The 21,778-nt window shown below is 35.7% G+C and overlaps 1 protein-coding gene across 7 annotated transcripts in view; it reads right to left on the bottom strand.

Annotated features, from left to right (window-relative positions):
* EPHA6 (EPH receptor A6) overlaps positions 1-21,778 on the bottom strand; it is a 1,203,504-nt gene that overhangs the window by 309,637 nt on the left and 872,089 nt on the right. For all 7 annotated transcript variants that reach the window (XM_043994222.1, XM_043994223.1, XM_043994224.1 and 4 more), the window contains one exon: positions 543-651. In XM_043994222.1, coding sequence (XP_043850157.1) covers positions 543-651 — 109 coding nt within the window. The remainder of the gene's footprint in view (positions 1-542; positions 652-21,778) is intronic.

Genomic DNA, 21,778 nt, shown 5'->3' with positions numbered 1-21,778 from the left:
AGTTCATTAGTCTTCAATTGTTCTTTTTTAAAAAAAATATTATTTTTTTTTCAGGACAATGAGGGTTAAGTGACTTGCCCAGGGTCACACGGCCAATAAGTGTCAAGTGCCTGAGGCTGGATTTGAACTCAGGTCCTCCTGAATCCAGGGCCAGTGCTTTATCCACTGCACCACCTAGCTGCCCCCAGTATTCAATTATTCTTATCAAATCCTTAGAGGTTCTATAAGCAACAGATGGTGCTGAGTTATGTCTCTTGACAGGGAGATAAACTCATGCTTTCTTATTTAGTAGTTGTGAGATAATCACATGTATTGTAACAATATTATTCCATGCTTGCTACCCTCATTCTCCTTTAAGGTCAAATAGTGGGTTTACATGTGGTGCAAGTAAATATGACTGTGGGTTTCTTACTGTAATGATGTTTTTACAAACTTGATGACATGACATTAAATGATCAAATATTTAATTCAATAAATACACAAGGAAAACATAAAATTTGATGTCTAGCAATTAAAACAAATTTCTTGCATGTATTAATTACCTTCCAGTGATTAAGAAGAACAAGGTGAGGATAACCAGAAGAGTGAATCCACCCACTGCTGCAGTAGCTATTACAAGAATCTGCCCTTGCTCTGCTGCTATGTCAGAAGCTGCAATAGAAACGTAGAAATGGATATTAAGTTCCTGTGAAATACTTTGGCCCCTAACCCTTTAATCATTCTGGGTCTTTAAACCCAAGGAATGTTCTAAGTGTTACAAATAGGCAGCACCTGATTTGTAACAGTGTTTTGAAAAGGAGATCAATACACGTTGATCACATATTAAATGGTAAAGAGATGACATGATAACTTTTAGGATAACTGTGGTGCAAAAAGCAAAGGACCCAAAGACTAAAAACTTGATCATGAATATTGGTTTTGCCGCTTGTAAGCTATATATAACTTTGTTTGAGTGACTCCTTGGGAAACTCAGTTTCTTTATATGTGAAGTGGAGATGAGACTATCTGGCTTCATAACCTTCAAAATTACTATATGGATTAAATGACAACAATAACAACAGAATAATAATAACAATGGTTAGCAATTATTTAGCATTTGCGACGTAAAGCACTGTGCTAAGCACTTTACAGATATTTTTCATTTGATCCTAACAACAACCCTGAAGGTGGGTGATATTATCAATACCCAGTTTATAGTAGAGGAAACTGAGCCATAGGGAGCTTTAAATGACTTGCCCAAGATCATGTAGATAGTGAGTAGTTGAGGTTATATTTAGACTCTGGGCTTCCTGGTGCTAGGCCCAACACTCTATCCACTGTTTCGCCTAGATGCCATGTTAATTAAACCATTTTGCAAAATCGTGCATTAGAAAACAGCTGAACAGAATAGCAGAGTAAAATTGGACCTTAGAAATAATTTGGTCTAAAGATGAGATAGATGAGACACTTGCCAGTTAAGTGACATACCTAATGTTAATCAACGCTAGTGATTTTAGGAAAGCCACTCTTCAAGTGTTAGAATAGAATTTGAACCCAGAAATTTTATCTTCAAATTCAGTGCTTTTGCATACCTTCCTGTCATTTTTCAATATTTCTATAAGAATATATATTGGGGCAGCTAGATGGCGCAGTGGATAGAGCACTGGTCCTGGATTCAGGAGTACCTGGGTTCAAATCCGGCCTCAGACACTTAACACTTACTAGCTGTGTGACCTTGGGCAAGTCACTTAACCCCAATTGCCTCCAAAAAAAAAAAAAAGAATATATATCAATTAGATGGTATCATGTAATGAACAAAATGGCAGAGTAGTCATTTTCCAGAAATCTCTCTAACCTAAAACTCCTGGAAAATAGAATATCAGATCTCATGAAATAACATCAGACAATGGCAGTAAATGGTACTCCCATTTATTACTTCCACCCCCAGCCTAAAACACATTGTCACATACAGTTAATGTAAGTGACCTCAGATCTTATGCTTCAGGGTTCTACTGTGGGGATCCCAACTCAATTTTACCATAACAGTGACTCAACCTGAATAATTTTTATTCCCCACATGACATATCACACACTATTCTGCATGGTTTTAGTGAGGAAAAAGGATAGCTATAGGAGGAATGAGGTGTGGAAGAAAGTTGGAGGAAGGGCAGATTTACCTAGAGGGGAAAGTCCATTTGTGTTAGAAAGAAAAAGGTCTAGGAACCCATCTAGAGTCACTCTTCTCCCAACTGGATATACTTTTTGGAAAAGAAACTAAGCTGATGCTGATCAACTTACTTGGGTTTTATGTAGCAGTGGAAAGGAATGGGTTCCAGAAAAAGGGGATGAAAACCAGAGACAAATTACTGGAAATTCAGAGAAAGGTTTAATGATCTAGAGTCCAAGAGGGAAAATGTGAATATAAACCTAGTTAGGCTATAGGTATTTGTTACAATGGGAAGACTACTTCTTCTTCCTCCTCCTCCTCCTCCTTCTTCTTCTTCTTTTTGGTGAGGCAATTGAGGTTAAGTGACTTGCCCAGGGTCATACAGCTAGTAAGTGTAAAGTATCTGAGGCCAGATTTGAACTCATGTTCTCCTGACTCCAGGGCTGGTGCTCTATCTACTGTTCCACCTAGCTGCCCCAATGGGAAGACTTCTACTGGAGCTAAGAGGGTAGAAATGCAAAACAAAACAAAACCCCCCCCCAACAAAAAAACATCAAAACATCAAAAACATATAGAAGAAAATTTAAAAAGAAAATAAACTAAAAATCTTTGAGGGAAAAATTTTTCTATTGACTCCCTCCTTCCCCTGAATGAATACAATGGTAAAATAAATATTCTTGGTCCCCTTCCTCTTATGTGACATAGTTCTAAACATGATAGCCATAGCATTAAGAAAAGATAAAGAAATTAATGGCCTAAACAATGTCTAAGAAGAGAAAATTAGGGGCAGCTAGGTGGTGCAGTGGATAAAGCATCGTCCCTGGATTCAGGAGGACCTGAGTTCAAATCCGACCTCAGACACTTAACACTAGCTGTGTGACCCTGGGCAAGTCACTTAACCCCAATTGCCTCACCAAAATTAAAAAAAAGGAAGAAGAGAAAATTACTCCTTTTTACAGTTGACATGATGGTTTACATAGGAAACTCCAGAGAATCAGCAAAGAAACAAACTGAGATAGTTAATAGCTTAAATAACATAGTAGAATAGAAGATAAACCTAGAAAATATTAGCATTTCTTTATACTAATCACACAATCTAAGGGAAAATAGGAAAAAAGAGAAATCCCATTCAAAATAACAACAAAATGCAAAAATATATTTGGGATATTATCCATCAAAGCATACTAAAAACTTTTATAGACAAAATTTCAATGCATTCCCTTTTTTTTGGGGGGGGGGATGGTGGGGCAATGAGAGTTAAGTGACTTGCCCAGGGTCACACAGCTAGTAAGTGTCAGGTGTCTGAGGCTGGATTTGAATTCAGGTCCTCCTGAATCCAGGGCCGGTGCTTTATCCAGTGTACCACCTAGCTGCTCCAAGTAGTATTTGTAAAGTGCTTCCTTAATGCATTCTTTAAAGAAGTAAAGAACAGATTAAATAATTAGAGTGATATTTATTGTTCATGGTTGAACCACATAAATATAACAAAATGGTAATACTACTGAATTAATTTAGATTTAGTCCTCTATACAACCAAGGAATAACTTTAAATGACAAAATAATAATCAAGAAACCAAAAAGTTTAAAATCTCACAAAAATGGAGAAAAAGTGGAAATGAAGGAGAAATAACATTTTTAGATTTCAGATTGTAATATTGAGTACTAAATGTCAGCCTCACTTCCTATTGACTATAAAAGAGAAAAGTACATTTGAACAGAATAAATAAGGAAAAATCAGAAATTACAGAAATTGATAATCCAGTGTTCAATAAACTCAACAACATAAACTACTTGGGGAAAGACTATATATTTGTCAAAAAGTGATAGGAAAATGGAAAGTAGAATGGCAAAAAAAGATTTATACCAGCATCTTACACCACATACCATAACAACTTTTGAATAAATCCTCAAATAACATTTCAAATGGTCATTTTTTGGTGGTTTGCAGCATGTGGTACTCTTTATTAAGATGCTTGTGGTGGGGGCAGCTAGTTTGCACAGTGGATAGAGCACCAGCCCTGGATTCAGGAGGACCTGAGTTCAAATCTGGGCTCACTTAACACTAGCTGTGTGATCCTGGGCAAGTCACTTAACCCCAATTGCCTCACCACCCCCCAAAAAAAGATGCTTGTGGTGGTTGCAACATACACTAAGGCATTTTTCTTATATAAAAGGGGGGGGCTTTGATTAATTTCTCCATGACAGTCACTGGGACTGGACTTCAGAGTTTTTAGGCAAAATGTAGTTTTATATATTTTATAATATGTGGGGTTGGGGGTGGTTTTTTTTTTTAATTTTAAAGTTTTCTTTGCTCATAGGTCAATAAGTTTGAGTAATGCAGTACACATGATACAGTTAAGAATACAGTAAGTTCAGGGCAGCTAGGTGGTACAGTGGATAGAGCACCAGCCCTGGATTCAGGAGGACCCGAGTTCAAATCCAGCCTCAGACACTTGACATTTACTAGTTGTGTGACCCTGAGCAAGTCACTTAACCCACAAAAAAATAGAATACAGTAAGTTCAGAAGACAAGGGCATATTGTTTTTTAAAAATGGAAGAGGAAGAATAGAGGTATCATTCATAGCTAGTCCAGTGTGAGAAATTTTAAACAAATAGATCACAAAAAGTAAAACATATTCAAATTACATAAAAGTAAAGACTTTTCAGGAAAAAAAAACCAAAATCAATGCACCCAGGTTAAGAAGGGAATTGTTGATTGGGAAAGATGTTTTGATTAAATTTCACTGAGATCTAACATCTGTAGGGATTTGATACAAATATAAGACAAAGAGCTATTGCCTTTACTAGCTATTACTTTACTTGATAAGTGGTTAAAAGATGGAAAGAAACAATTTTCACAAAAATAATTCTCAAGATTTACATGTTTGCAAAATATTTTATCTCTATCATCTCATTTAATCCTCACAACAACCTTTTCAGGTAAGTGCTCTTATTGTTCCCACTATACAGTTGAGGGAAAGGAAGCTGAGAAGGGTTTGGCAACTTGCCAAAGGTGACTGAGCTACTAAGTCTAATGGAAACTATTTAAAACATATGCAAGATTATTCAAAATAACTATTAATAGGGGAAATATAAATGAGTATGCCTGTGGTTTTATTTCATACCCATAAAATTAACAAAGATGAAAAAAACTTGAAATGGTTAATGTTGCAAGGAGTACTTAGAAAAAGGTACACTAATAGACTGTTAATAGAAGTGTGGTCTAACCATTCTTGAAAACAATTTGAAAATATGTTAAAAAAAAAAAGAAAGAAAATGCCATGTTGATACCTTTTAACCCTGACATACCATGAGGAAGAATATATGCCAAGGAGATCACAGAAAGAAAGGTTCTCTGCCTCTGTTTCTGTCTCTCATTGTAATTTTATTTCTCCCAAAATATTAACTGCAGCAACTTTTTCTGTTTTCAAAGAACTAGAAATAAAGTAGGCACTCATAGATTAGGAAATGCCTCAGCAATACTCTAAGAAATGACAATTATGAAAAATTCAGAGAAGCATGAAAAAAGTTTATGAACTGATACAGTAAAGTAAGCATAGCCAGGAAACCATATATACCATGAGTACAATGATGAAGATGGAAAAAATAATTACAATAAAGTAGATCTAAATGTTAGATAATTGTAGAAGTGGGCCCTCTGGGCACAGAGTGATAAATATACTGTTAAACATGGTTAATGTTTAATTAATTTAATGGTTTTGTTGAATTTTTTTTCTTTTAAAAATCTTTTGATAAAAGAAAGTTCAATGGTTAAGGAAAGAATACGTTTAGAAATGAATATGATATAAAGGCAAAAGGCTTTAATAATGGAATCAGAAAAAGAATAGTATACCCAATAAAAGTTAAAAGATTAACTTGGAAATGTTTCTTGAATTACCCAACAAACATTAGTAAGACCACTTTGACTCAAAAAATTCAGACCTACCTTTGATTCCTGTTTTGATGATTTTTAACAATAACATATTTTACATTTTTTTGCCATTCTTATAGTATACCTATTCTAAATAGGCACTAAATCAATGTTGCAGACTGACCAAATGTCATTTAGAAGAAAATTTTATTTCTTTTGCTGTTTACCTCTTAAGGAATTACTAGCCATAATATATATTTAGATCTAAAAGGGAATTTAGAGATAGAGACACAGAGGTAAAGGTGGAATTTGAAGCCAGGTCTTCTGATTCACTGTTCAACATCTGTTTCTGCTGTACTTTTTTGGTATATTTTAATACATTTTGCCTTGTTATACTAATTTATTTCTTTTTAAGTATTTTGAAATATAAAAATAATCCATCTCTTCACTATCCTTTTACCTGATGAGAATTTGATTAATGGGCATTTCAGCTGATCACCAAAAATGGAAATATTAACCTCATCTAGACTAGTAAAGCAAATTTGGCTTAGTATAACTTAAAATCAAACAAGTTTTTTTGTTGTTATTAATTTGTTTAAACTTGAGTATACTACCTTTCCAAAAAGAGAGTTTCTTTGCCCCAAGGAATCATGGGATTTCTTTGGTTCCCACAATTTTACATGCAGAATATTTATACACTAACAAAAACAGCATATTTGCTAGAGAGTGTCTGAAATTTAAATACTGTTTTTGAATCACTAAGAGACCTTTCTGTGTAGTTTAAATGTAAATAAAGACAAAGGTAATTTATGTCCAATTTTCAGTGAGAACAATTTATTTCATCCTTGGCATTACATTTTTGTTAGTATGATTTAATCGAGATATTTTCAGGCAATCTATTACAATATTCCATCACTCCACATAAACTGCACAGACAAGTTAAACACTTACATCTTATCCAATAAATAACACGGGGAAGCTTTTTATTAGATCCTCACTGAATTTTCCAATCTTCAAAATAACAGCAATATCATAGGAATTAATGTTGTCCTCCAAAATGTCACATTTTCTTAGAGGAAATTATTGAATAACAAATAGGAACAAATAACTGTGCTCAAAATAACATTAGCTATTTGAAGATAAAGAAACTGATATTTGAAACAAAGATACTTATTCACTTACTTATTGCTGTTATAATGCAATACGGTCTAGCAGAATTAAAACTAAACATTTTTATTTTTACAGTGTACATATTTATGTAGCATAAAGCTCACTGAAACTCACCTGGTCCACACAGCTCAAGAGAAACAAAAAACTGAGTAACTAATTGTAAGAAGAGAGACAATATTACTTCTCTTACAAAGCACATTAAATCTGATGCAGGAGTAAAATTATCAGAAATAATGAATTTCACAACTGAGAGGAACCTTATAACTGATCTAGTTCAACTCAGTTAAATAGCGATCCTCTCTATAATATCCATCATAACTGTTCATCTAGCCTCCACTTGAAGACTTCCACTATTCCATAATAAAATGGCAGCCTGATCATATATTGGCATTGCTGGAGAGCTGGTCTAGAATCAAGAAGATCTGGGTTTAACTCTGACAATTCCAATTTTTCAACCATGGGCAATTTAATGAACCTCTCAATACCCCATTCTTTAAGACTGTAAATATTTCCAAAAATGATTAGGGAAAAAGGAAAATAACCTATATGTTCTAAAATGTTTATAGCCCCTCTCTTTGTGGTGGCAAAGAACTGGAAATGGTAGGGATTCCCATCAATTAGGGAGTGACTGAACAAGTTGTGGTATATGATTATGATGGGATACTACTGTGTTATAAGAAATGATCAACTCGATGTTCTTAGAAAAACATGGAAAGACTCAAATGGAATAATGAAGATCAAAATAAGCACAACCAAGAGAATATTGTATACAGTAACAGCAATATTATTTTAAGAACAACTTTGAGTGAATATGTTATTTTGACTATTATAAAAATCAAAATTAAGAACAATAACATAATAGATTTGCAGTTTCATGTGCAATCATTTTTTATTATACTATCATAGAAATGATTTGTTTATCCCATAAATTTAAAATAAATAAAAAAATTTTAAATACTTTAAATAGAGTGGGAGGGGCACTGTGTCTGGAGACAGAGGATGTTGGTTCGAGATCTGACTCATCCTTACTACCTGTGTGACCTTAGACAAGTCACTTAACATCTGTGGACCTATTTCTTAAACTTCACAATGAGGGAGTTTGGCTAGATGATCTTTTTTTCTTTTTCTTTTTCTTTTTCTTTTTTTTTTTTTTGCAGGAAATGGGGGTTAAGTGACTTGCCCAGGGTCACACAGCTAGTAAGTGTCAAGTGTCTGAGACCGGATTTGAACTCAGGTACTCCTGAATCCAGGGCCAGTGCTTTAACCACTGCACCATCTAGCTGCCCCATGATCTTTTACCTCTAGATTTATTATCCTAATTTACTGATTGCCATCTGACCTGCAATGGTAGAAAGGTTATTCACACTGGGAGTCCTTTATGCTGACTAAATCAAAGTTCTGAACCACTCTTTCTCCACTTTCCAACATCAATTAAAATTGAACAGTATTTGTGTCATGGTAGTCATCTTTCCTGTATAGAAGGACTTTCTAATTTCCCTAAACATGGATTTTATGAAGCTACAGTCACTCTCTCTAGCCACCTGCCTCTGGCCTCAGGCCTTCCCTCTGGCACCTTATCCCTTCCTCCCTCTTTCCAGTGATACACTGCTACCTGAGAGAACTCTGCTCAGAGAATATGTTCCTGTGGAAAATGATAATCATTGGGTAATGCACAAATAAGCTCTTTATTCAATGATTAACATGCTTCCCCCCACCTCCATCATTATCTTTTCATGCCAGTGATTATGAACCCTCAGCTACCATTGTTCAAATGCTGTTCCTTGGTCTCCCACTAACTCCTTATTCCCTTCTCTCTTAACCCCTACTCTTTCTACTGTGCTTTCTGTGAGGCCTGCTTCCTATGTAGCAAAGTGGCTTCCAACTTAAACCTTTTCCTTTCTTAGTCCCTTTATCTTCCTGCACTCAGTGAGAACTAATTCCCTCCTGATAAGTTTTCCTTGTTCACCCTTTCTGGCACGAGCTTCACTTTTACTCCTATCCTCCAATTCATTAGTCATTATAGAAAAATTAAAGTGCTTTCTGCTCTCTATTGCCACTTTGAGGCTCTACTTTTACTGTTACCCTGTAGAAATCTCTTTCTTTGAGGTTCAGTCAATCCATATTTATCACCCAGGGCTCACAGTCTTTCTCGTCTTCCTAAATCCTGATCTCATACCAGGGGATTTCTACTAGGTGTATACTGAAATATTTTCAAACATCCTAACTTCCCAGTCCTTCAATTTACTTATTCCCCCTTGACCTATTCCTCTGTCCCGTGACAAATAAATATAGAAATTATTATATCCTTGATCTTGCACTACTTCCATATTCATGACCTCTGAAATTCCTTTATATTATCACAATTTGTTGTCATTCTATTTTTTTCCTTTGTCTTGAAACTCTAAAACTTATTTTTTTTTTTTCTCGCCACAGTCCCCTACGCAATTACTCCTCAGTTTTTTCCCAGGACACCAATCCAATACTGCCTATACTCTTCTTTCTTCCATATCTTGACCTTTTGATGGCCCAGTTCAACTCTACACTGTTCTCTTCTGTCCAATTACTTTCCCACTTATGCTATTGAAAAGTTTTGCCTGTCAAGTCTCAGCCTTGGAATATTCCCACCATCACGCTCCTAAATCATACGCTTCTGAAAGAAGAGGTAGAAAATCATGGAACTGTGATAACTCTCCACAGAAGCTCTTCCAAACTTTTTCATCCCTTCTTTGACCTCCCATGACACTCTTTCCCCCATTCTATCAGTTGAGAAACTTGCCTCACATTTAACAGAAAAAAAATGAGGTCATCTGCTGTGAGCACCCTCTTCTCTCCTCTTCCTCATCTTCTATCATTCAGATGCCTTATGTCAGTTTCTCCTCCTTCCCCTTTGTGATCTCCTATCAGTGTTCAGTCTCTCCCTGACTACTGGCTTATTCCCTACTACTTATGAACATGCTCTTATCTCCCCCATCCTAAAAAATCTTTCACTTGATTCTTCCATCTTTACTTACTATTATCTTATATCTCTCCTGTACTTTGAAGCTAAACTCCTCAAAAAGATAGATATAATGGGTAACTCCACTTTCTCTTCCCTCACTCTCTTCTTCTTAAGTCCTTACAATCTGGCTTCCAACCATATCATTTCACCAAAATTATTTTCCAAAGTTACTAATGATCTCTTAGCTGACAAATCCAATGACCTTTTCTCAGTTCTCACTCTTCTTGATCCCTCTGCAGCCTCACACCCTCTCCTCAAAACTCTTTCTTCTCTGGCTTTTTTGGGACCCAGCTCTTTCCTGGTTCTTCTATCTGTCTGACCTCTCCTTTTTCAGTTTCCTTTCCTGGATTCTCATCTAGGTCATACTTGATAACTATACCATTTTCCAAAAAGTCCTCTTCTTTTCTCCATCTAAACTACTTCATTTGGTGATTTCATAAGTTCCCATAGATTCAACTATCATTTTTATGCAGATGATTCTCAGATGTATTTCAGCCAGCACTAACCACTTCCCTGAACTCCAGTTTCACATTTCAAGCTGTCTATTGGACATCCCAAGATGAATGTTTCAACATGTTTCAAACTGAACTCATTATCTTTCTCCCGAAACTCCTTTTCTCCTATGATTCTTTATTACAGTTGAATCACTGTTTTCTCATACACCCAGGCTTGCAAACTATGTCATCCATGATTTCTCACTCTCTCTTACCTCCTACATCCAATCAGTTGTCACATCCTGTCATTTTTGCCCAAGTAATATCTCTTATACATGCTCCCCTCTCTCCTCTGACTGCCACCACACTGGCGCAGGACTTTATTACTTTACACCAGGACTGCTACAATAGCCTGATTGTTTGTCTCCCTGCCTCAAGTCTCTCCCCACTGCTATTCATCTTTTATTCAGCTGTCAAACTGATCTTCTTAAAGTGTAGGCCTAACCATGTCATCCCCCAATCTAATCAACTCCAGAGGTTACCTTCTGACTCAGGGATCAAATATTAGTTTTTATGTATGGTTTTTCAAGCCTTCCATAAATTGAGCCCCTTGTTCCTTTTCCAGTCTTATGCCTTATAACTCCAACAAGTTCTGCAATCCAGTAGTACCAGCCTCTTTTGTGTTCCTTGGCCATGATTCTCCATCTTCCAGCTCAGGGAATTATTATTACTGGTTGTTGTTCTTCATGCCTAGAACTTGCTCCCTCCTCAATGCTACCTCCTGGATTTCCTGGTTTCTGTTATTTCTCAATTAGAGTCTCAACTTCTGCAAGAAGCCTTTCCCAGCCCTCCTTAATTTTAGTACCTTCCCTCTGAGATTATCTTTAATTTACTCTGCATGTGTTCATATATATGTATATGAATGTCTATCATATGTGTATGAATATATATATATACATACACACATATATGCATATATGTATATTTCTGTTTGTATGTAGTTGTTTGCCTATTGTCTCCTTCATCAAACAGTGATCTTCTTGAGAAGAATGAAGAATTTTTTGCCTTTCTTTGTATACCCAGTGCTTAACACATTGCCCAATACATAGTTCAATAAATTGCTTGTTGATTAAGTGTCCATGAAAAATAACTAACTTTATATAGGTGTTCCTTAAATTTTGATAATATGGTTTCATTTTAACTATCTATTTTATCTACTGGTTTTTCCCATACTGCCTAGAAACTTACTAAACAAACGCTGCCGTCTCCTTAAGCTATTTATTGTCCTATATTTCTACTTCCTTTAGTAGTCACACTCCTGGAAAACAAAACAAAACCCTTAATGCTTCATTTCTTCATCTCCCTCTTACTTCCTACAATCTTGTAATCTGATTTCCGGTTACAGTATTGGGTTGAAATTGCTTTGTCCAAACATCTCTTAATTGCTATATTCAATGGCTTCTTGTCATCACCCCTTTGACTTCACTGTAGTCTTTGACAAGGTTTAACCATACCCTCTTCCTTAATCCCTTCTCCCTGGGTTTTTGTGATGGTTCCTCTCTCCTGTTCTTCCTTTTACCCATTTGACCACTTTTTCTTCAACCATCATTAATGTCTTAGTGCTATGAATGGGTATAACCCTGACCTCTATCCTGGTTCCTATTCACTTCCTTTTCTACACTCATTTAGTGATTTCAACAGCTCTACTAGTTCCAATTGTTAGATCTTTGCAAATGTTCCCCAAATCTATCAATCTAGTTTGGAACTACATTACTAATTTTAGATTGGATATTTTCACTTAGATGTTCCATAGGCAGCTCAAACTCAATATGTCCAAAACAGGACTCATTTTCTTTACCTGAAAGCCTCTCTTCTGAATTTCCCCATTTCCATTGAGGACTCCATCACCTTTTTAGTTATGTGAGTTTACAATCTCAGAAGCATCCTTAGCTTTTTCCTCTTCTTTATTCCACATGTGCAATCAGTTGCAATGTCCTTAGAGTTCTATGACTACAACATCTCACATCTGCTCCATTCTCTGTACTATCTTATCTCTGTCCACTGTCTTAGGTCAACCCTTATAATTTCTCCCTTGGCCTAGTTTAGTGATGGTCTAAATGATCTCTGGGTAGCTAAGTGGCCCAATGTATAGAGTGCTGGGCCTGGAGTCAGGAAGATTCATCTTGGTGAATTCAAATCTGGCCTCAGACACCTACTAACTGTGTGACCCTGAACAAGTCACTTAATCCTGTTTACCTCATCTATAAAATGAGCTGGAGGAGGAAATAGCAAACCACTCCAGTATCTTGACAGGAAAACCTCAAAAAGGGTCATGAACATGGCTGAAAAATGACTCAACAACAACAACAACTGGTTTCAAATATCATCCCGGTCCAATTCATCTTCTGTGTAGTTGCTAAATTGACATTCCTAAAACTCAGGTCTCACCTAGGATAAAATACAAATCTCACTGTTTGGCACTTACAGATCTTCACAATTTGACAGTAACTTGTGTTTTAAGATTCATCAACCATTATTTCCGTTCATGCATGGTACATTTTTTTTACTGGTACTTGTCTACTCACTGTTCCATGTACACAACCTTCTTGCCCTAGCTTTCTCAAAGGCTGTTCGTGTTACCCCATGCCTTGAATTCACTCACTCTTCATTTTGGTCTCTTGCAATTTCTAGTTCTGTTGAAGGTATTATTCAAATGTTAGCTCTTCGACAAAACTTTTCCTAATCTCTCTACTATTAATACTTCCTACTACTCCCTACCCCTCCTCCCATTACTTCATATACACATGTGTATATACACATCAATATATAAGTATATTTCATATAAATATATACAAATATGTAACATTTCATATACAGGTATATATATATATGTATATATGTATATATTTATCTGTGCACATGCTTTTTTTCTTCCAAGAGAAAAGAAACTCAAAGAGGGAAGGGCCTATTATCATTTTAATTTTCATGCACTATGCTGAGCAGGATGATTAGTGCTTAATAAATACTTGTTGAATTGGTCTGAATTTGAGGGGAGAAAAGGACACACTGTATCTCATTCTCTTATGTTCATGATAGCATCTCTCTCTGGTGAACAGTGGGTAGAACACTGGGTCCGGAATCAGGGAGGCCCGAGTTCAAATCAGCCTCAGACGTGTATTAGTTATGTGACTTTGGGCAAGTCACTTAAATGTTTTCCTTAACTTAAATAAGGAAAAAAACAACCCTTTAAAATGGGGATAATAGCAGAATCCATCTCTCAGGATTGTTTTGAGGATCAGATGAGATAATATTTGTAAAGCACTTAGCATGGCACCTTACACATAGTAGGTTCTAGATAAATGCTATGATGATGATGATGATGATGATGATGATGATGATGATGATGATGATGATGACACCTGTAGAATCTGCTTTGTGATTGTTGGTGCTTAATCTATACTTATCGACAGATTGATGGTTTGTTAAATCAGATTAGTGAAATGGTTTATCCACTTGGACTCTTGTCCTGTTTTGATTGAAATATAGCTGTGACTCCCATTCTCTGAATGACCTTCTGTTTTCTACCCTGTGATGGTCCTCACATTTATGTAGTGCCTAAAAGTTTATAAAGTACTTGCTTAACAGTAACCTCAAGCCTATTATCATTTCTGTTTTATTGGTGAGGAAACTAAGGTTAAATTTCTAGTTAAGTGATTAAGCCAGGTATCAAAGCCTGGTCTGTCTCCAAATCCATCTCTCTTTTCAATATGCCATTTTGCCTTTCGTCATCTTTTTCTTTCCCCTGTTACCTCCAGACAGTGAATGGAGATAATAACATCAGCCCCACCTATTTAGCAGAGATACTATGATCACCAACTTGAACTAGTATGTGAAAATATCTTCTTAAAGTATAATATGGGTAAAAGGTGAAATTATATAGCAGGCAACATAGTTCAAATGGAAAAGTATTGAGTTTAGAAATGAGACAGCATTCTGCCACTACTTTCTGCCGCATGTGACCTATGGCAAGTCTCTTTTCCTTTCTAACTTCAGCTCACTTATCTATAAAATAAAAAGGAGATTTGAGTAATTTCCTTTTTTCAATTCCCAAAATTCATGATTAACCAGAACCTTGAAAATGATGGGTTTCCCCATAAAGAAATCAAGAAGGAAGATTTAGGATCTGAAATTCTTGTACTGATCAGAAACTGGGAATACAGCAAGAAAAGGGTTACTGGTGGTATGGGGCTCTACCTCATTGTCAAGCTGATGTCAGCTCATCACCAGACCTCTGGATGGGGTCAAGACCATAGAACTCTAAACTACGGAACATGTGCCTGAACCTAGGCATGGAAACAGGGAATGAAAAGTTGTGAAAAGTCATCTTTGCCTTCTCTTGGTAAGGAGCCCCTGACAATCAGGCAGAGAATGGGAACAAGATTGGTAGTTATAATAAGTTTGGAAAGGAAATGGGGTTAGAAGGATGTGGTGACATGACCAATTTTTAAACTAAAACCAGAGAAAGTATGTTCGATTTTAGCCAATGTGTCTTTTCACTATACTGGTACCTTTTGACCTGTTTTCTATCGGGGGGGGGGGGCGAGCAAAAGTCACACAGTAATGAAGGAATTTCAATATTTAATAACTCCTTTATTTTTTGTTTTTAATTTACAGTATCATTGCATCATATACAGTATATAGGATATATAAGTATATGTATGTATATAAAGGAAATAAATAAAAAAAATTTCAAAAAGTTAGTAAAACATCAGACCCCTTTGTGACTTTTAGCCCAGCATATATCTCTCTATAGATCTGTGTGTATGGATATACATATTCATCTATCATCTATTCGTCCACCATTTATCCATTATCTATTTATGTATCATCTAATCTATCTATCCAGCATCTTCTCTATTGTCTAATCTATTTTTCTATTTAATTATTTCTTTGTCTACTTATCTATCCATGTATATATTTTTTAAAAATCTTAATGGTGCTTTTATTAATATACAATTTCCAGAGAGGAAAATTTCCTCTGCCAGTGCAGATCAGCAACTTCTCTGAAGTTTGCAGTCTTAGTTCCTCAGGGCACTAAGGGTTTAAGTGACTTACACATGACCACATAGCCCATGTGTGTCGGAGATAGAACTTGAACCCAGATCATATAGACTCAAACTCCCTACTCATAGCTCTACATTGCCTTTCGTTTATAAATCTATTTTTTAAAAAGGGCAATTGCAAATACTTCTGTCATGTTGATATAAGACTATGCAGTGGTGAACTATTACTAATGCTAAGTATTTATTTCTCAACCATGATTGTAAATTTATTTCCAATGGCTCTTGCAGTAGAGGAGAAATGATGTTTTACTCACTTATTTAAAGCCCTAGAGCAAAGCTGTCCATATTGAAATCATTGTGAAACTCAGGATGAGAAAGAAAATTTTCTTTGAGACAAGTTTATTAGATAATGTTACTTTCATCTGCTGAATATTATCTGGTTAGAAAAATAGAAGTATATTAAAATGATATGTTTCAACATGTGGTCTATCAAGAATTAAATTAAACTTTGTGAATAGGAAATAATTGCCTAAAAACAGTAGCACAGAAACTACGGAGAAAGGATCTCCTGAAGTGAATTTTTTTTTGAGTTTTAAAGAGTAACATCTTATATTAGGGACACAAACAATCTCTCTGTGGGGATTTAAGGAGGGTGTGAGAAAAAAAAAACCAACTACTTGGGTATTTTTAGTAAAGTTTTCTTTCTCTCATGCAGGCACATGATTTCATCTCTCTATAATCAAGATTATTCTTGTTTCCATTTACATTTCAAAGTAAAATCTGCTGTTTGTTTTCCATGTGCCATTTTTTATGGAATTGTGCTTCATGTTAAACTCTTTTAAAAATGAACATTTTTAATGGTTTTGGAAGGACAATATTGACCTGATTTTCTGGAATGCAATATTAGTATTTTTTTTTTCAATCTGTCTCTGGAAAAGAGGTTGGTATGTGTTCTTAGTAAGAAGCTAGAACATGTTTTGTGGCTATGAAGATGATGTTAAAAAAACAAAACATTATTATAAAAAGGAAAATATTGGATGTTGGTGGGGATGTGGGAAAACCGGGACTCTAATCCACTGTTGGTGGAGTTGTGAATGGATCTAGTCATTCTGGAGAGCAATTTGGAACTATAACCAAAGGTTATATAAAACTGTGCATACCTTTTGATCCAGCAATACTATAGCCAGGTTTATATCCCAAAGACGTCCCAAAAAAGAGAAAAAGACCTATTTGTACAAAAATATTTATAGCAGTTCTTTTTGTGGTGACTAAGAATTTGAAATCAAAGGAATGCCAATCAATTTAGGAAAGGCTAAACAAGCTGTGGCATATGATTGTGATGGACTATTATTGTGCTATAAGAAATGACAAGCGGGATAATTTCAGAAAGGCCCAGAAAGACTTCTATAAACTGATGTATAGTGAAGTGAACAGAACCATAACGTTGTGAATAGTAATAGCAATAACATTTGATGAATAATTGTGAATGACTTAACGATTCTCAGCAATACAATATCCAAGACAATCCCAAAGAACTAATGATGAAGCATACTCTCCACCTCAAAAGAAAGAAGTGATATTGATTAAACACAGAATGAAGCATGCTATTTTTGCTTTCTTTCATTTTTTTCTTTTATTCAAGTTTTCTTATACAAAATTACTAATGTTTTACATAATTGCATATGTATAACCTATATCTGATTGCTTACCTCTCAGTGAGGGGGGGAGAGGAAGGAGGGAAGGCGGGATAAAATTTGGAACTCAAAACTTTAAATAAAAATGATCATCATTTAAAAATAAATTAAAACAGTGTTATACCCACTTCATCCTTGTTTTTACCAGAAAAACAATCAACCTTTTTTTAACACCAAAAGTTGAGAAAACAAAAAATGGGCCCCAATTCTTCCCTTCTTTTCCCCATCCCTACTGTTTTGCATAATCTTAAATCATAAAAAGTATGATTTAAAAGTAAGCCTATCCCAAACCTTAAGGCAAAGGGAAGAAATGAAAAATTAATAATTAATTTGATTTTTTTATTTTAAAATTCCATAATTAAGGATAGTCATTCATTGTAGGTTACTATTCTTCATTTCTTCTTCAACCCATAGGGGCATCATCTTCTTCATCTGAACTTTCCCAGAACTTATTATATCATGATGGTTTTGTCATTTTTATTCACCTCATTTAATCAGAACTAAGCTATCAAGATGCCCTACCTATTTGGAATAAAAGCCAGAGCTAGCAAATAAGCAAAACCCTCTTTTGAGCAGTCAAAAATGAGGTTATAAAGACTGTGCCCTAAATATCATGTGATTTATTCTAGAGAGTCCCTTTAGTTCTCAGTCACGGGCTTATTTTACAAAATTCTAAAGTTAGCTCTAAATCCTAAGACTTTAGGTTTAGTTATCTATATTAGGCATCAATTTCCCCCAAACCTATAAGAGAATGAAGTAGCAGGTTCAAAGTAGAGAAGAATTTATACAGTCTAGCAGTGATAGAAGCAAAGAGTCAACCTGAGATTTTGGTAGCAAGGTAGGAGGAAGGGGGGAACCCTATAAAAACACAAATATGAGCCCTAAAAAAACCCCTAGCAATTAGGGACCATGTAGTATTGTTGTTGTTGTTGTTGTTAGTTGATTAGTCATGTCTGATTCTTCATGACCCCAATTTAGGGTTTTCTTGACAAAGATAATGTGGTTTGCCATTTCCTTTTTCCAGCTCATTTTATAGATGAGGAAAATGAGGCAAACGGGATTAAAAAGTGACTTTGCTCAGGGTCACACAGCAAGTGAGTGAATGTCTGGAGGCCTGATTTGAACTTGGGTCCTCCTAACTCCAGGGCCATCACTCTTTGTACGTAGCAGTCCCATAATTAGTGAAGGGTCAAACCACCATAGCTCCCAAGGGCATCATTGATGTCATAATCATACTTATTATGTGATTTTGTTTTTTTTTTTTCCTTAGTGAGGCAATTGGGGTTAAGTGACTTGCCCAAGGTCACACAGCTAGTAAGTGTTAAGTGTCTGAGGCCGGATTTGAACTCAGGTACTCCTGACTCCAGGGCCAGTGCTCTATCCACTGTGCCACCTAGCTGCCCCTATTATGTGATTTTTAAAAAAGTTTTTGTCTGTTATATTGCACCTAACACAGAGATGTGTGAAATTTATTTTATAAATATTTCCATCCTAAATATAAAAAAGGCATGGGTGTTTAAAAGCTTAAGTAATCAGCAATCTAATAAACTCCATTATCTGGAATAACTCATTCTCTTAGAATTAGAAATAGTAGTGTGGGTGCTATGTAATGAATTGGATAGAGCTTGAACGTGGATTCTAAATGATTTAGTTTCAAATCCTACCTCAGATATTTAATATCCTGTGTGAATCAGTATTCAGAAGAAAGTTAGGGGAAGCACCCAACCCAATTTTCCCCCTAACAGACCAACTAGGAATAACTCGATAGAGAGAAGATATTTGTGCAACTATTAGTTTATTTCCATGAATGAATAAAAAATATTAATTCAATGTTTACTCTGTGCTGTGTTGTAGTGGATGGAGTGCTGGGTCTAGAGTTAGGAACATCTGAGTTCAAACACTGTCTTAGACACTTTGCAATGTTACTCTGGGCAAATCACCTAACCTCTTTCTGCTTGTTTCCTTAAGACATCTACACCTGAGAGTTATTGTGAGGATAAAATTAGATAATACTTAGAAAGTGCTTAGGGGCAGGTAGGTGGCATAGTGGATAAAGCACCGGCCCTGGATTCAGGAGGACCTGTGTTCAAATTCGGCCTCAGACACTTGATGCTTACTAGCTTTGTGACCCTGGGAAAGTCACTTAACCCTCAATTCCCCGCAAAAAAAAAAAAAAAAGAAAAAAAAAAGAAAGTGCTTAGCACAGAATTTGGCACAAAGAAGGTGCTTAAGGAATATTTGTTTAAAAAATACAAAAGGAAGACAGCCCCTGCTTTGGGGGCTCATATTCTCTTCTCCTTCTCTCTCTCTCTCTCTCTCTTTCTCTTTTTCTTTGGCAATGAGGGTTAAGTGACTTGCCCTGAGTCACACAGCTAGTAAGTATCAAGTGTCTGAGGTCACATTTGAACTCAAGTCCTCCTGAATCCAGGGCCAGGTATAGGAAAAGGTAACACATAGGAGAGTGGTAGTCAGGGGAAGTAGCTTTGGTCTGGGATATCACTGTGGTGGTGACTTGATCCAAAGGTGATGCCGCTTCTAGAAATACACATTGTACACACACATATTTACACACATGTATATATGTACCACATTATATGCATACATATGTACCTATATGTATATGCATATGAAATTTAAAAATACATGTGTATGTGTGTAAATTACAAAGAAGGTTGGATGTTGGGGGAATGGTAAGGTGAAGCAGATGGCCATACGGCTCTGGATGAACAGTTTAATTGAGTGTCAGGCATGATCAGGCCTGGGGCTAACTACATGTAATGAGCTGTTTGTGAGTTTACAATCACTCACCAACCAAGTCAGCTTATTGTAATATGATACTGATGATCACTACTACTAGCATTTTTTAAGTGTCCCAGAGTTTCTGTAATGATTATTACATGAAATCTTTCCCATTCTAAATGAAGATTATTCTTACTCATTTTCTGGGACTAAATAGGTAATGATCAAAAGTGCAGATCTAACTGTCTTCAATTGTGCCTTAACTCAAAACACAGGAATTACTAAGGACACTCATATTTGATGAAAGATGCAAAACCATTATGTTCAGTTCATGACACTAAATAACTACCAGGTTGAAATTTGTATGCTTTTTTTGCATACAACATATTTGCTTGTCATACACAATTGAAAGTAATAATACTCCCATTCATTTTCAATATGAACAATAATTTCCAGAAGGTCAATAGAGCAACATAACTAGAAAAGAGTGGGAGCCAGAGGTAATCTAATTATACTCAGGATACTTTTTTCTGTCATCTCCTGTTCTGTCACTATGGTATCATTTTAATTTTTCTAAATGAATAGCAACAAACCCCTGTGTCTTCACTATTAATATTTATCCTGTAGCTTTCTATCAGATTTCTCGTGTATGTTTTTCCACATCTTCTCTTCTTATACTTCAAGCCTCCTGTCTCCACTCTCACTTCTAGCCACTGACCTCACTTTATACTTTACTGAGATATTGAGATGATTTGATGCTCCCCCTATGAATCCTCTGAACCTCTCAACATCTGTATTCATCATTTTATCCTTGCATCCAGTCTTAGAGGATTGAGTTGCCTACTCCTTGCCAAAGGTAACTCTTATACTTTGATCACATGCCTTCCATACCTTCCATGACCTTGGCCAACAGTCATCCTTTATCTCATTTACCTTCAATCTTACACTGTCGGATGCTTTACCTTGGCCTCCAAACATGCCCATATCACTCTTTTCATAGAAGAAACTTTCCCTTGACTTACTCTCCCCTCAAAGTAATATCACCTCTTTTTCTGCTCATTCTTTTTTTTTTTTTTTGGTTTGCCCAAGGTCACACAGCTGGTAAGTGTCAAGTGTCTGAGGCTGGATTTGAACTCAGGTACTCCTGAATCCAGGGCCATTGCTTTATCCACTGTGCCACCTAGCCACCTCCTCTGCTCATTCATTCTTAAATTTCTGCAAACAGTAACCTACTCTTTCTGCCTCCATTCCCCAAACCATACACTAACACCTAAATGCCTTGAAATCTGACTTCCATTTCACCTGAAACAAAAGTGGCTAAAATCCTCCTAATTATTAAATCTAATTATCTCTCAATATCTATTTTTAAAGACCAAATTTGGAAAAAATTAAAATAATCCTCTCTATCAAATCATGCTATTTTCTTTTCTTTTTACTCAGAATGTTTGATATTCCAAAGCATGAATATGTGTTGGACTGTCAAACAAATATTATAATAAACCAGTATTACTTATTAATAAATCAAATAGAAAAATGTTACTGTGTTGTTAAGAACACCAGTCCTAGCTACAATCTATTCTGTGAACCAACACTACTATCCTCATCTATGATGAAAATATAAGAGCTGGCATTTGTATAATATTTTAAGATTTACAAACACTC

The sequence above is a fragment of the Dromiciops gliroides genome, chromosome 3, assembly GCF_019393635.1.
Source record: "Dromiciops gliroides isolate mDroGli1 chromosome 3, mDroGli1.pri, whole genome shotgun sequence".
In the NCBI taxonomy this organism is placed as follows: Eukaryota; Metazoa; Chordata; class Mammalia; order Microbiotheria; family Microbiotheriidae; genus Dromiciops; species Dromiciops gliroides.
The sequence above is the reverse complement of the archived record's forward strand: the minus strand, read 5'-3'. Positions and strand labels throughout refer to the sequence as shown.